Source organism: Thunnus albacares, chromosome 3 (genome assembly GCF_914725855.1).
Source record: "Thunnus albacares chromosome 3, fThuAlb1.1, whole genome shotgun sequence".
NCBI lineage: Eukaryota > Metazoa > Chordata > Actinopteri > Scombriformes > Scombridae > Thunnus > Thunnus albacares.
The window spans coordinates 21039247-21055584 of record NC_058108.1 but is presented as its reverse complement, the minus strand read 5'-3'; the positions used below and the strand labels follow the sequence as shown (position 1 = coordinate 21055584).

Below are 16338 nucleotides of genomic sequence, written 5' to 3'. Positions count from 1 at the left end.
GTCTGTTTGTTTGGCTGACATTTAAGGCTTGGCGGCCAGTGGGCCCCCTTCTACCTCACGCTGAGACGAGTCAACTGCTTAGATTTAATGAGTGTGGACTCCAGCTGGCCACAATGAAAAGGTTAAAATCACAGCAGGGCTTGCAAACCTCATGTGAGACAAACTATAATCGAGTCCTGAGAAATCATGAAGAATTGTAGCAACACAAGATGCAAGGAAACCTGATTCTAATTAGTAGAACAAATCACACTAAGCTAGTTGATAAGGACGCCCTTTACAGATGAAACAATAGAAATGCATCTTCTCTCCTCTGATATAAACTTGAATATCTAAATTCAGGACATTGACATACTTATCAATAAAGGGAGATATAAGGATTTTATTGCATGATCACTGTTTAGAGGCAATCACAGTTCACTACATGATTATGTCAACAATACAGAATGAACTTTCCTATTTAAAAAAGGAAAACCACCTTACATCTACATCTGTCTGCAGCTATGTTGAGCAACTTCCCCTTTGTTAGAACTAGAGAGTATGTATTAGATTTATGAAGAAATTAAATCCCTTCATATAATCATCTGCCGGCTTTGCACGTGGATTTGTTATATTCAGAGGTGAAATGAGGGTCAAATTTAATCAATAGTTCTCATTAAAAGTGAAAGCATTAAGCTAGGATATATGCAGAATAATGAGCATGTATGTTCTTTATTTTTCAAGAAATAAAAGATTATTAATAAAATTAATAAGTTCACTAAAAATATCACCTGATTATGTTGCATGGCTACAGTATTTAATTTCAGGAAAGGTTTGAATAAATTCAGATTCATTTCACATTCTCTAATATATATTAACATTCTGTAATGTATATTGTCTATATACTGGGGAAAACCGATGATGAAAAGTTGAAATGTCAAATGTAAGCAATATGGGATAATTGACTGATTTCAGTTTGAGCAGTAATAATAGGGTTCATGAGGCATGAAAAATACAAATGGAAAAAAGCCTGCGGTGCATCTTTCTGGTATTATTAGATGGTAATCGGTCTGAAATAATTGCATCAGCCTCAATCTGCATGACCCTTCATCTGGTCTTCCGAGCTTCATTGTGACCTTGAACTAAAAGGTTTGCCCACCCACAGCGGAGAGCATAAAATATTGGTCAAGTCTAGTGATTCAAGCCTAAAAGCCCATCTAGAGCATCAGTGATATCGAGCTGCTCATGTGCTGTTCTGTATGGACGGACTTACCCCAGACACGATGAGCTCTCCACCCAGATTCTGAACCTCAGCTTTCACCTTGCTGCAGATGTTGAGCTGATGACAGTACAGGGCAATTCTTTGCAGGTAGGCAAGAAGATCCTGCTTGCACGCTGAATCAGGGCACTGAATTAAAAAAGAAAAAGACACAAAACAAATAAATAATAGCCATACAGTAAATGGCAACTGGCTTTTACAGAGCAGCCAAATGTGGTTTGACATACTGTACTTTTAAGGCCTCAGCAAATACTTCATTTGAGTCTGATTACTCCAACATTTAGTGTCTTTGCTGCAACCTCTTTTGTGCATTACAATGTTCAAATTCTGTGATATAAAATGATGATGATAACGCAAATAACATTTATGTAGAATATGGCAGAGGTTGAGGTTACATCGCAATATCTGCTATTGCAAAGTTGGCCTTATGTTGGCTTCACTGAAAGTAGTCCGACACACATCTGGCCTATCCATAGTCTTTGTGTGACATTAAGGAAGTATGTCTAACTTCCCATTTGCATGATTTCACAGCCTAATTTGTTTGTTTCACATTGGCTCACTTCATTTCAACTTTTTTGGTTATATTTTCCTCAGTTTGATGAACAATTTGATTTAAATGTTGAGTATATCTTTGCTGTGTTCAAGGTTGACACTGGATCATCTGTATGGAACAAAAAGCGAACAATAGGTTAACTGATTGAAAGGATATTTAATAGTATAATGGCAGCAAATAAAGCCATCGGTGCACTAGATTTGACCTTCAGCCCCAAAAACTTTTGGCCTACTTCCAGGCAAAATGTAAAACTGCTTATTACAGAACCATCACCTGGTTTTTAAAGAGTGTAATGTATGTTTTTTCCTAAACAGGTTGAAGATGTGAATACCAACCAAATTAGATTGGTAGAGAACGGTCTAATGGTCTCTATGGTGAGGCCTTTTTAAAGCATAAAATCAACAACAACAATCCAAACACAAACAGTGGGGTTCCAGCATTTTTCGGTTCCTAATTACACTTCCTTGCACAGAGTGAGGAAGACGTTGCTCGACAATTTATTTCAGTTGTGGTTTGCTGCAGGTATGAGCTTCAGAGGACAGTTGAGTTACACTGCAGGGTGTCAGACTCATTCATTTCACATAGAACAAGTTTGTCACAGCGTGTTGCAAAAGAAGAAAACAGATCAATCAACAATGAATGGACACAATATTTTGAAACACATGAAGACTCACTCCCAGTGTCCCTCTTCTTTTTTTTAGGAACCAGAAGTTCTGACCTGGTCCTGCTGGCCTTTATGCTACTTCAACAGCGAAGAAACCAATCGTACAGTGCAGCAAATGGACCAACAGGGAATATGAGGACAAACTCCTTCAGTCTCCTACTATCACACAGTTTGCCCCTATTATTCCATCTGGAAGCCTTCCAGGTGTCAGCTATGGCCCACTAAGCTCCCAGTGGGTAAAGAACACTGCATCAGCTGCTTAAACACTGTGAGCATCATTTTGTAGCAACACCTTTCTTCTGGCCATTAATATTAAACGGTCTTAACTAGGACATTCAGCAGCGCTGTGTGGGGAAATGCACAGCTCATTTCCTTGTCTTGTGGGCTCGGGTAGAGGGGGATGGCAAGTTAAACATCGAGCTGTGATATGAATATACCCCCCTCCAGGACTTGCAGCTCTCCTAGCTGCTCATCTTCTCTCCTTCTCTCTGAGGATAGGCCTCTCGTGCCAAGACAAATAGAATCAACTGGCCACAAGTGCCCTTCACTGACGGTCACAAATATCCAGTAAAACAGTCTTCCTGCTGTCTGGTGAAATGTTTGTTTCTTCACCTACAGATATAATTGAGAAGAGCAATTCAAGGAATGGTTTACATCTATACTTATGGCCACTATCAGAACAGGATTTTCAGTTACACAGTAAATACGAGCGAGGCTGCCGCCACCAGCAGCAGCAGCTTCCTCTGAGTAAGTGTCATTGAATGCAGACGGAGGTGGAGCTGCTAGCTCATAGAGCAGCCAGTGAGGCAGAGGGAAGCTTCTCCTTGGGCGTTATCACTGCACCGCCAGTCCTGGATAGCATCACTGCTAACTGCACTTCACACTGCTGGCACATACACACACTTCTGCCCCAGGCAAGTTTGATGTAGACATGACACAATTGTTCCCTATTGTACACTTGACTAATAGTCCATTTATTCCACCGATTCCCTGTTGATGTAAATAAACACTACGGCCCATTACTTTGCTAGGCCCTTTGAAGCCCCCCCCCCCCCCCCTCCTCTCTCTGTCCGTCACAGTGAAATAGCATTCATTACAGACTACTGAGGAAATACTGTGTGTTTCACTGCCTGACTTTTGTTGGGCCTCAAACCACAAGGTCACACAGAGAAGGCCTACATGTAACCTGTGAGGCCTGACCACAAGGTGCTTTTTCCTTTGTTTCCCCCCGAGACAAAGGAATAGCGCCAAAATGCTGCTTACAGACAATAGGAGTCCTCTGCAAACTCCATTTCCAAGGATGCTTTGCGATTTTCACACCTCAGCAGGGAACAGTCAACATACAGTCTCTCATTGGTGGAGACGCTCCTGCACAGCCTAGCGGCCTGATGACGCAGCCATGACATCACCGCCCCTTTAAAAACTGAGCACGCCCTGAAACACACACCTTTCCCATGTCACTGAGCTAGGGGTAACTTCTGTTCCTATGCGAGTCAGCTTGACTAAAGGGGGTACCCCACGCACATTTTCCCCTTATTGAAGACTCCCCTCGTCGGACGAGACGAGACTTTGCCCGTGTTCACTCGAACACATTCCTGGATCCAAGAAAGACCGCTGCTGCAACCAGCGTCCTCAAATTCCCTCGAGAAGGAAGAAACAAAGTTTCTTCAGGAAGACATGGAACTTCTCTGCCCCGTTCGTCTTCACCGAGTCGACTCTACTGTTCTCTCCGCCACGCCACAATTATCTATGATAATTATGAATTATTGCTAATAACCAAACGCACTACTGCCCGTCCCAACACTTTTCTCGACCTCTCTGAAATTCCTCATTAGCTAATCGCTTCTCTCATCATTTTGGGAATTATTTTTAGTTTTAGTCCAGAGAAATAGGTGAAGGTAAGTTGTTTTATTGCATAATTGGGCCCAAAACTAATGAGACTCCTGAAGGATAATCCAGGAAGGACGATGATGTGAACTCTGGTGCTAAAATGAGGGCAACACACTATCAGACGGTGGCAGTCTGTCAAAACATGAGTCACACCTCAACACTGATGCTGCATTTGTAAGCAGGATGAAACTGAACATTCCTAAATCACTCCGATTGTAAGAAATAGTGATTTTTAGTCTGTTATTTTATTTTCAACTTCACATCTTTGCTGTTTCTATTTAATTATGGTACTTTTCTATACTATTCTTATCTCTGCTCCATTACAGATCCAATAGTAGACAAAGACAAGAAAGATATTTGAGAGAGGGGAGGGCTTTTTTAAATGAAATGAGAGTGCCATGACAGATTCAACTAAAGCATGTTACACACAGTTACACAATATGCCTTCTAGCTGACTGGGCCACTACAGTGATGTTAAGCTGTCACCTGCCAGTTTCTTCGAGAAAGCCGGTAATCTTTCTATTTTTCTCATCCAGTTTCTGGCATCTCCACCAAAGACTGAGCAATTCTGTGTTCTAGTACATACTGAAACTCCTTGTTATGGTCAAGTGGCTTCCTAATGTACTTATTTTCCTTCTTTTGTTATATTCCACCACATGCACTTTGAAATTCTAAATAGGGCGCATCACCATTAGCAAACAGGACAACCAGAGGAACCTAGTTTCCCCTTAATGGCTCTGCAACATGTCATGTTGTAATATACAGATCAGTAGACAGTCAGTCTGTGATGTGAGAGCCTACAAAGTGAGTTTTCATTTCTTATGACAGATTTTTGATCTGTAAAAGTAGCACAGTCAAAGTAAAGTCATACTAAAGAGAAAATGCAGATGGTTGACATGGCCAAGAACTGACAGGTGAGGGATGATGCCACCATAAACTAAGTGGTTCCCATCCTTTTTGGCCTGTGATCCCTTAAAAAAAACATTGTCAGCTTGTAACTTCTTTTCACAGTTTATGGTTATGGTTTTGTGTGTGAGCAGTGAGGAAGTGAGTGTTTTTTTTACTTCTCCTATTGCTTAATTTGAAGGATTTTTACAGAAAGCTACAAAAATAAAGAAAAATCTGAAAAATACACACACAGACATATATATTTTTTTCTCACTACCTTTATCTTACAACCACCTCAGATTTATCCACGGTTGGGAACCACTGGCTTAACTGATGTATTGATCACATGTCCAAAATATCAGGGCTGTCCTGTTCAATAAGCAGGGAGTCTACTTAGTGCAAATATTCAAAAGCTCATAAACAGACACATGAGTATTAAGTGACATAAAATGTGACTCTACATTCTGATATTTTCAAAATGAAAGCAAAGGATGAGACACTAACATATTATGGGAAATCATATAAAATATACAGCAGAAAAATCTTTAAAAACCTCTTAGAATAAACTACACTTTGTGTATTGCTCAAACTAAAACAAAGCTGTTTTTCTCATTTCCTGAAAAGCTGACAATTCAAAAAAAAAAAAAAAAATCAAAAGTTATAAGATTTTCAATAGGCAACCATGTTAATTTTTGAAGCTAGTTGATACTGACTCCTCTCTAGCCTGCTCCTGTTAAACTGTAGTTTTTGTTTTTCCTGAGAGGCCTTTTAATTACACATCAGACACACTTGGTTTCACTGCTGTCAGTAGAGGGGACAGACGCTTTGCTCTTGTTGTTCTGGACTCTGCGACAGAGGCTTCTGCTGTGACACGAAAGTAAAACCAGGAGTACGTCATAGAATGAATATTTAGCGTCAACATGAAACTTTACATGAATGCAATGCAAAAGAAAACTGTTCCTGAAGGACAAATAAATTAATCCAGCAGAGGAAATCAGAGTGAAAGGATGGAGGCTGGTGATACTCTAAACTTATCTTGCTGTCAAAAAAATCACATAAAAAGATACAAACCAACAATGAATCCATCCCACTACTGTGCCCTAGGCCTCTATTGATGATATTTTATAAAATATAAAACAAATCAGTGAGCCAAACTATTGCACTGAGCGTCATGTTCCTTCAGTATCATGGACATCTAGTTTATTTTAAAAGATGTACATCTGTTTAAAAGAAATGAATAGGTTTGATGCTGAGTACAGACAGTATAGTATCATCGTTGGTTTCCTTCTTTTTAAAGGATTTGTTGACAATAAAACAAATATAGAACATAACCAGGCTTAATATTTATTTTCAGATAACAACAACAACAACACAGGTGAATTGTAAGCCAGCAGGTGCTGCAGAATTACTCTGAAGGAACTGAAGGCTGCCCGTCTAAAGCGAAATGATGCATACTGTTACATGCCAGAGGGCCGTTACATTGAACAATCAATGTATGTCTCACAAAAGGCACACTCGTGTTGTACAGATGCCCTCTACTATTTAGGTTGTGTCTGTAGGAGGCATACTTAAAGTATGACGCGCAGTGAGGAAAATGGAGTGGGAGAAATAGAGTAGAAAAAAGGCATTACTGGAGTGAAATGGGGTGAGGTGCCTCGAGGGGTTTTTCTACGTCAAGTGCTGTGCTTAAATGACTATGAAAGAGCTTGCCGTCCTCCCACCCTTCCATGCAGAATTGCCTTCTGCTTCACACGTGTTCATCAATAGGGCTGATGTGGAGTCATGGCGACAAGGTTTGCTACTTAAGGGACCTGTCTGAAAGCAGCGGAGCAGCCTTTATTCTTAATGTCAAGCCGCAGTGTTCTAGACAAGCACAGGTTACCTACAATAATGTGTGAATGCAAAATACTTGTAGTCTTCATCAGGAATAGAAACAAATAATCAAGGTTATGTTATCTGTTGTGTGCTTCCATTAAGATGCTCAATAAAAGCAAACTTTCACTGTTTTAACTTTTAATAACTCATTTTATTTACTGAATTGGATGGCAAACAGATGCCCCAAAAGCTTCATATGAAAACACTTTTATAATAAATACATGTTGGAAATAAAAAGGTCCTCATGACCCTCTTTATTTCCTGAATACAGCTCTGATGTCTCTGGAAGTGTAACAGAAGGCTTTGAATATTCAGTAAACACAGGTCTAGGAACCATTTAAGTGAGAATTAAAAATGGCAAGCCACCTGCTCTTTTCATTACAGCAACTGTTGATTCAGACACAGGCTCTGCCAGTGATTTGCCATGTGACAGATTCACTCCCACCTAAACCCTGTTGAACACTGATCATCCCTTGGCAGCCTACATGCCAAGAAATGAATACATGAGCACACAAACACAAGTTCATGCCTACTTTGTCCTTTCCGTCCCAGATCCTGCTCTCAACAACACACACAAGCTGTGACACAGACTGAGACCTGCTTTCTGAAACAAATGTTCACACATGGAAACATGAAAAAATGTTGATATATAAGGCTCATACAGATTGAAACTCTCACTTTGTTTTTCATCTCTCTGTTTGTGGTAATTACTGCATAATAAACAGAGTTTATGCATTCATAGCCTGAAACTTTGCTCTGTAGTGCAATATGCTCTGGAGAGCAGGACAGTGTGACATGAGGAGAATGGTGCCAGCTCTGACTAAAGATGCCTTCTGGTCAGCTGGAAGCTCAGTATAGTCTAAGGCTACTCAAAGTGACAGGAATTCAGTGCTGTGCTCACAGCAGAGGACTTGGTGATACACAGTATAATGTTATGAAATTTCATATTGTCGCCAGAAGGCAAGGAGGAAATAATGAGAATGCACAGTCGATGGTGAAAATCATCTTTTAATACTAATATAGTGTGTCCTTTATGTGTACTTTATGTAACCTCTCAGGAACATACAGTACCCTGGAAAGGAGCATGCTTCCTAAATGAATAGAAGGTTTCTAATAAGAATAAAATACTTTCACAAGAAATACTGATGAAAGCATAGAAAGTTTTCCCATGCTGGGTTCAGGGTAATATACTGCACAGCAGGTTATTTTTTCAGTCATGTTTTTTTTTTCTTGGCTAGCACGACATCTCAAAAGCTTGTTAACATATTTTAATTACATTTGGTGGAAGGTAAGGTCGCGGACTGAAGAACAAGTTTTTTTTATTACCTGGTCTATATCCAGATTCCCTTTTTTTAAACCATTTTTAACAATGAATGAAAAACTGTCTGGCACTTGTATCTATCCCAATAATTATGTGTATTTTGAAGGACCCAGACAGACATTATCTACTATTAAAGCTGATATAATCAATATTTTTGTATCGACAGTGGCTCAAATGACTGTGTATAATGTGAAAGGGGTCACGGATCATTTTGACCAGACTCTGGTGTTTCCCTCAGCTGTTTACTGTTTTTATTTTGTCTCATTGCTCTCATTGGTGTCATTTTCAGATGCAGCAGGCTACCTGCCCAGCACAGGACAACAGACAGACAAAGTTAGTGACTAACTGGTGAACGTAGTGGAGCAAAGAGCCGGATATTTCCCTCAGGAGTTGGTGAAGACCAAAACAGAGCCGACAGAAGAGTGAATACTGGACATACAGTACATTCATCAGGTGGCCAGAAACACTATATTAACTGAATGCTAATGCTCTCCGTTTCTGCTGGATGAGTAAACAAGCCACTGTTTGTTGACATATTTGCTATATTAACTCTGTAAGGTAATTATATGTGATTGTTGTGTTTACAGCTTATTGCGCTGCCCCAAGGGGCCAAAAAAAAAATCAATGAATGCAGGTTAAATATATCATTTTAAGGATTCTGCAGACTTAAATAGGATTCACTGAGTGAAAATTACATTTTTGAGGACCATCTTGAAAATCTCAAGGTGTTTTCCCTCTTATTAAATTTTGAAAGAGAAAAAGAAAAAAAAAACTGAGTGTAGCAACTCTTTAAATTGGTACATGATACTGAAGGTAGAGCAGCTTTTTTGGTGAACATGTGTACAGGCCTCATGTTAGTTGCATGACTTCTGAAAATGATTTGATTATTTTAAATTTTGATGTGAGCTCCAATATTTGTTCAGCATCTTAGAGGCATAAGAAAGAAACCCAGTGTGTGATAGTGAAACCAACAATAATTATTCCAAAGGTTTGCTCGCTAACAGCAGTTGCAATTATAATGACAACAGGCTGCCTTAATAAATCAGTGAGTCTTGTGCCTAAGTTTATTCTCACTGCTTATTAGAGACAGATGAAATGAAGAAGAACATTATGCATTACCTGGAGTGCTGCTAGCATTCTGAAATAACTCCCACTTCATTTGCTGTACACACACATACACATTGTACACACCTAGGTTTTTTGCACTCCCATCTACCCTAGGCACAGCACTGATTGATTAGATATTGAAAATGGTCTGTCAGCGTGTTTTAGAGAGGTACTCATCTGATAATGAATGCAACACCTTGGTTGGGAACTAATTATATTAGAGACACAACTTGGTTCTGCTGTCTTGCTCTCTCAGTGTTGGCCCCATTGGAAGACAAAGTCATGCGGCAATACAGCCCACCGCTCCAGCTGGGCTCGTCAGTGCCCACATTAAAGATTTCCAATGACCATGCCCACTTAGTCTAACTCAGAATTTGCTCCGCCGCCAGCTACAATGACAAAGTCGGAGACAATTTCAGACTGATGGAAAGTATAACGATAAAAATGACAGTGACAGACACAAATGGAGTTGCAAAGCTACCTGATCTGCAACAGCACGGGCCAACTTGTCCATCCTGGAACCAGCCTCTGCAATCTTCTTAGCTGCGTTAATCACATCTGACGAGTTCTTCAGGGGGCCTTTGCCTCTGGGAAAATTCAAGGAGTGAGAAAAGAAGAAAAAAGGGAATGTGGGTGGAGTTGCAGAGGCAGAAGACATGCAGAGCTTCCCTTTAAAGACTGATCTCACCCCTGTGTCATACAAACTCGTACAGCAGCTAATTTGCTGTTGCTGACAGGAGGAATATAATACATTACAACCGACTAACAACAGACGATTCACCAGATAATGGATGTAACAAATACAGTATACCTTTGTCTCTAATGATGTATCATAGACATGTGCTTTGAACCAATAGAAAATAAAAGATTTAAGGTTTCAAGAGCAAAACAAGGGACTATTCAGAGCGGTTACGGAAGGAAAATAAAACAGGAAAGGGAAATAAGAGCCAACAACTGAGCTTGTAATATGTGTTCTATTTTCTCTTTCTTTTCTTTTTTCTTTCTTTTTTTTTCTTTTTTTTAATCGCCGGCACAGGGGAAGTTAATGTGGCAAAGATAAGTGTGTTTGTCTGTGTGTAATGTCTCATTTTTAGTCAGTGCTGAGAAGTTTCCCCTCAGTTTGTTCATGCCAATCTGAATCACTGGGGTCAATGCCAAGTAATAATGGTGCAGTCACAGCACCACAGCCATAATCACTCATGACTAATCACTCATGGCTCTAAATTTTCATTCTTTTTTGGGGAGCAGGTTTTGTCCCATGTCATATAATTGTGGTGTGCATCACAACTCCATGCATGAGACAGATAACCATCAGTTAGACATGAAGGATTTCCAAGATATGCTGATGCCAGATGGGGGAGATTGAGAGCAAAGCTGTTGGCTTTTAGAAAACATAAGATACAAGACTAAATGTAAACAAACCACTGTAGCTATTACAATATATCTTTGAATCACAGCAACACCACATAGTCATGATCAAAAAAAAGTTTGTCTGGGTCACTGCCCGGTGTACAGCCATGGAGCATCACAAAGGTGAGATTGTTTCTCAGCAATCCAGCTTGCTGTCACTTTGGTTTAATTTAAAAATCTGCTCCAGACATGTTTTAAGATATATAAAACATTTCTACAAAAAAACCCAATTACCTTGTTAAAAATTTTTTAAAAATGACTTTTACTCCTTCTCCAGAAATACAGAATCTATGAATATACAAATATTGCTCATTTCAAAAATGTAGCTGTCAGACACAACATGTCTCCTATTTCACTGAAGATTTTTTCAGTGTATGGGTGGTGAAGGTTTTAAGTTTCCACATCACATTTTGTAAAAGATACTACACTATGACTGGCTCCCATAGTAGCTGTGATGCCACAAAATCATGCTAGTACGTATTCCACACAAACATGTTCATTTCTTATAAAACTTTCTGTGAAGCTGATTTTTAAAAACATTTTAAATTGTGCATTGTTTAAAGCCATGATTGTTTGCTAGCAGCATTGACTGGAGTACTATCACATTTTATGGTGCTTTATCACCACAAAACCGATAATCAGCAGGCTGGCATGTTCATGTGAGAGTCTCATTCATAAAAACACTGCTCAATAGTGCTATAAGTGGTTTAAAACTCTGTCAAACTCTGCACATACATCATTCTGCACAGTGAGGGACAAACAAGAGAGTGAAGTAACAATAAGTAAAACAGTGGAGTGGAGGGACTTTAAATCTTATTGCTTTTCCCATGTCAGTTTTACCTGGTGAAGTCCGTCATCTCCATCATGATCATACACATCTGCTTGGCCAGCACAATGATGTCATTGCCGTTGTCATCCCACTTGGCCACTTCTGCATCTAGCTTGCACTTCTCCTGTCTGAAGCTCTCCACCTGCTCAGCAATCTTGGCCTTCTCCTCCTGAGGAAGCTGTGCCATGATGGCCTGCAGGCAACACAGGAGTGTAGAGGAAACAAAAGCATTAGAGGAAGAGGAAGTAGTAAGGGAGTAAATTTGTGCAGAATAAATTGGGAAGATGGCTCAGAATGAGGGAAATGCCAGAGGAGAAGAATTTAGGTAAAGGAGATAAAGAGAGAACGATAGGGAAATGAGGAAAAGGGCGAATAAGAAGAGGGATTAGTTAAAGAGAACACGTACATATAAAGAAAAGAATATACAAAAGAGAGCTGTAGCACCATTTGTTCCATTTTTTTTTTTTTTTTTTGTCCAGTCTACTTTTTAATCCGCCCTACAAAACTTGAACATTAAGTTTTGAGTCTGACTATCCCTGCCCTTCTGAAACGCTTCAAAATAAAGTTCTAAACTTTACATTTAATGACTGGACCTTTTCAAACCCCTTGACATCTTATACCCATAAAAAGCAAATCCATTTTTGCCTTCATTTTTTCTTCTATAAGAATACATTTGCTCTCTCAGCGGCCTTTGGGGGCAGGTCCAAAATGGCATAAATCTTTTGGCAAGGTCACAGGCGCAGTAAAGACCCGGTATTATTTGGGAGATAAATGTATAATTACCTCGCTTCTTAGACCAGAGAATGAATAATGCATTTGTTCAACATTATGTCAGGGAGGTGGGATGGAAGGAAGAGTAACCTGGTTTCCATTAGGTCGATTATATTGACTCGAGAGGCAGAAAGAGAAAACGAGTACAGTAAAAAAAGAAAAGTCACCATTGTTTTTTACCTCATCTTTTATTGACTGTCCTCCAAGTATTGCTATTCTCTTAATGAAATAATTGCCCTCGTCCTTCTTTTCCCTCTTCCTCATTCCCTCTCTCACAGCAAAGCTGGTGAGTAGGGGTGCGGGGTGAGCTCAGTGAGAAAGTGCATCACTTTGCTCAGGTCCCCTGGTAGATGTGTCAGGAGGAAAATCAAAACAAAAAATATAGATGACTTGTCCTCCTGAAATTCTCCGAAAGAAATAAACAGAGAGAAAGAGAAAATTGAAATTACGGGCAGAAATAGAGAAGCATGGGGGTAGAACTTTCTCATCAGAGGCCAACAGACGTGTCCATGAGCTCTGGCCTACTGATCACTCTGTGAGCTGAGTGTTGCAAAGCTTTGGTGGCGGTTAGCTTGAAAAAACACGAACGCCATAAACAAACAAGCAAAACCAGCCCCCTCAAGCCCAGTGTAGATTTCCTCTGCTGCTTGTGCCAAGACACACAAACAACAGCGCAGTAGCAAATCCCATTAAACAGAGTGTGGGGTGAAAACACTGCTCACATTTAAAACAAATACCAAGTTGATATGTATTTAGACTAAACAATAAGAAATCAACAGTTTAAAACAGATCGGTGCAGGTGTGTTTGCATGTGTTACGGGTCTAACACGGCAGGCAGTGGCTCTGGGTCTCCTGCACCACCATTTATTCCATCTATGACAAAACATGTATAGCTGTCCATCCACAAGTCAAACATACCTCCATAGGTTCATTAATTAACATAACGGCCAGATCCCTAAATTCAATTACGCATTTTTGGCTTTGTTAATGGGCTTTTGCAACTAAACTTTAAGCAGTAGTCCTCTTGAAACCTGATGGCTAGTTAAGCCACTCAACCCAAATCTGCTCACACTGCTTACAGTTGTATGCAAAAGTTTGGGCACCCCTTGAGAAATAATATATGTTTTTTAATTGAAAAGATGTAAACACAGCCTCTCTAGGATATGGAACATAAAACACAACATTTTCAGCAAACATTAAGGCATAGATACTTTTTATGTCATATACTGAACAAAAATAAAAAAATAAAAACATCATTGTGGCATGTGCAAAAGTTTGGGCACCTAAAAAGTTCCAAAGCCTCAGATTCTTTCTACAGTGTCTCAGCCATTGATCAGCTTGTTAGGCCTGAGGCATTTCAACAATTGTCATTAGGAAATGTCAGCTGGTGCCAGTTTCAAAGCTTTGCAAATACTCTGACTCTTCCAACCTTGTGCAGACACACAGCAACCATAGATTCCTCTAAGCAGCTGTGTAAGACTCTGAAAATGAAAGTTACTGATGCCCACAATGCAGGGGAAGCGTTGTCAGCTTGCAGTTTCCACATTGCGAAATGTAATTAAGAGATGGCAGTTTAGGGCAACTCTGGAGGTCAAGATGAGATCTGGAAGATCAAGAAAACTCTTGGAGAGAACTGCTTCTATGCTGGTCAGAAAAGCAAATCAAAATCCCCATTTGACTGCAAAAAACTTGCAGGAAGATTTTCCACAAGACCTTAATGGAAGAGTCAGTAGAAGAACCTAACCTTACCTGCATTCTCATCATAAAATCCAACGTCAGTAGTTTGCAATGGAACATCTACAGAAGCCTGATGCATTTTGGAAACAAGTGCTGTGGACTGATGAAGTTAAAATAAAACTCTTTGGCCACAATCAGCAGTTTGGAGAAAAAAGGAGCAGCATTTTATGAAAAGAACACCTTGCCAACTGTTAAGCATGGGGGTGGATCTATCATGCTTTGGGGTTGTATTGCAGCCAGAGGCACAGGAAACATTGCACGGGTGGAGGGAAGAATGGATTCCACTAAATATCAGCAAATTCTGTAAGCAAACATCACACTGTCTGTAAAACAGCTGAAGCTGAAAAGAGAATGGTTTCTACACAAGATGATGATCCTAAACATACCTCAAAAACCACCATGGACTACCTCAAGAGACGCAAGCTGAAGGTTTTGGAATAGCCATCACAGTCCACTGACTTAAACATAACTGAAAATCTGTGGGTAGATCTTAGAAGAGCTGTGCATGCAAGATGGACCAAGAATCTTGCAGAACTAAAAGCCTTTTTCAAGGAAGAATGGGAGAAAATCCCAAATACGAGAACTGAAAGACTTTTATCTGGCTACAAAAAGCGTTTGCAAGCTGTGATATCTGCCAGAGGGGGTGTTACTAAGTACTGACTATGTAGGGTACCTAAACTTTTGCACATGCCACAATGATGTTTTTATTTTTGTTCCATTTATGACATAAAAAGTATCTATGCCTTAATGTTTGCTGAAAATATTGTGTTTTATGTTCAATAACCCAGAGAGGCTGTGTTTACATTTTTTCAATTAAAAAATCACCAAATATGTTATTTGTCAAGGGGTGATATAACTGTATCACTGCAAAATATATATCCGATGCAATGCATGCATTGATTTTGGCTGCGTGCAGTGATCTGCTGACTTTTTTTGCTGCATGCCTGCTGCCACACTGCTCGCTTGAAAGTAACACTGCTATTGCTGTTGCTGTTACTGCTTATATTGTATTTCAAAGGCCCCAGCATCATATCTGTAGGCTCTAAGTCTAGCTTTCTCTGGGGGGGGAAGTTAGTATGGTCACTCCCCACTCCCTGCTGCGCTAAGCTTGGTGTTTACTTTTTGAGTGTGACAAGGTCAGTGCTAAGACTCAAAATATCAACATTGTAAATAGTCTACATGATAATCCTCGTGAGTTTGTGGACTGAATTTTAAAATCCAGGTTGTTTTAGTTTGTCTCATTCAACATTAACACTTGCTGTGTCTTATAATAGAGTTTTTTTCAATTTTGTTGATTTCAACTATACCCTTTTTTTAATCCGCAGCTGTGTGAATAATAGTACAATTATTTCAAAATATAAACTTGAAGAATACAAAAGGCATTTTAGTCCAGGCACTTAAATGCCTCTTTCACACATAGTTCCAGGTAAATTACTGGGACCACATTTCAGGTACCGCTAGTGATTTTCACTATTCACAAATGTTGCTACATTCAGGAACATTTCTGTCTTGCACCCTTTCACACATGCCATGGTAATGCCGGAATAGATGGGGAAAGGGACAGCCCAGCAGTTGGCATTCATGCAACACTAACTAAAACTCAACGGAAGAAGAAGAAGAAGATGGGGCAAGGCTGGATGTACATGAATGTGTTCTTTTATTATTTTCAGGAACATGGTGAGCGAGGAGCTGTTGTCCGGTGCCAATGTTCTTGTAATGTTTTTAATATCCAACAAGTTTGCGAGACAAATCACCCATGAAAGCAAGTTGCTGATTCAAATACGTCATCAGCGGAGTCTTGTGATTGGTTCGCTTGCTCCACGTGAAAGTGTCTTTCGTCAGCTCGGCGTAACCCTTTTATGTGCTTGTCCTTGCAATGTTGCTGTCCTCATTCACAACACAGCTGTACTGGTATTTTCCCAGGTGGTACAGATTTCCCTGAATATTGAACCTTGCTCCCATTCACACATGACCCCATGCAGGAAATGTTCCTGAAAATGTCAGGGATAGACTGCATGTGTGAAAGGGGCTTAAGAGT

At 39.8% G+C, this 16338-nt stretch overlaps 1 protein-coding gene across 2 annotated transcripts in view; it reads right to left on the bottom strand.

The window, feature by feature from the left end:
* ctnna2 (catenin (cadherin-associated protein), alpha 2) overlaps window positions 1–16338 on the bottom strand; it is a 337649-nt gene that overhangs the window by 1405 nt on the left and 319906 nt on the right. For both annotated transcript variants that reach the window (XM_044346939.1, XM_044346937.1), the window contains 3 exons: window positions 11804–11985; window positions 10035–10140; window positions 1250–1384 (listed from right to left, as the gene is read on the bottom strand). In XM_044346939.1, coding sequence (XP_044202874.1) covers window positions 1250–1384; window positions 10035–10140; window positions 11804–11985 — 423 coding nt within the window. The remainder of the gene's footprint in view (window positions 1–1249; window positions 1385–10034; window positions 10141–11803; window positions 11986–16338) is intronic.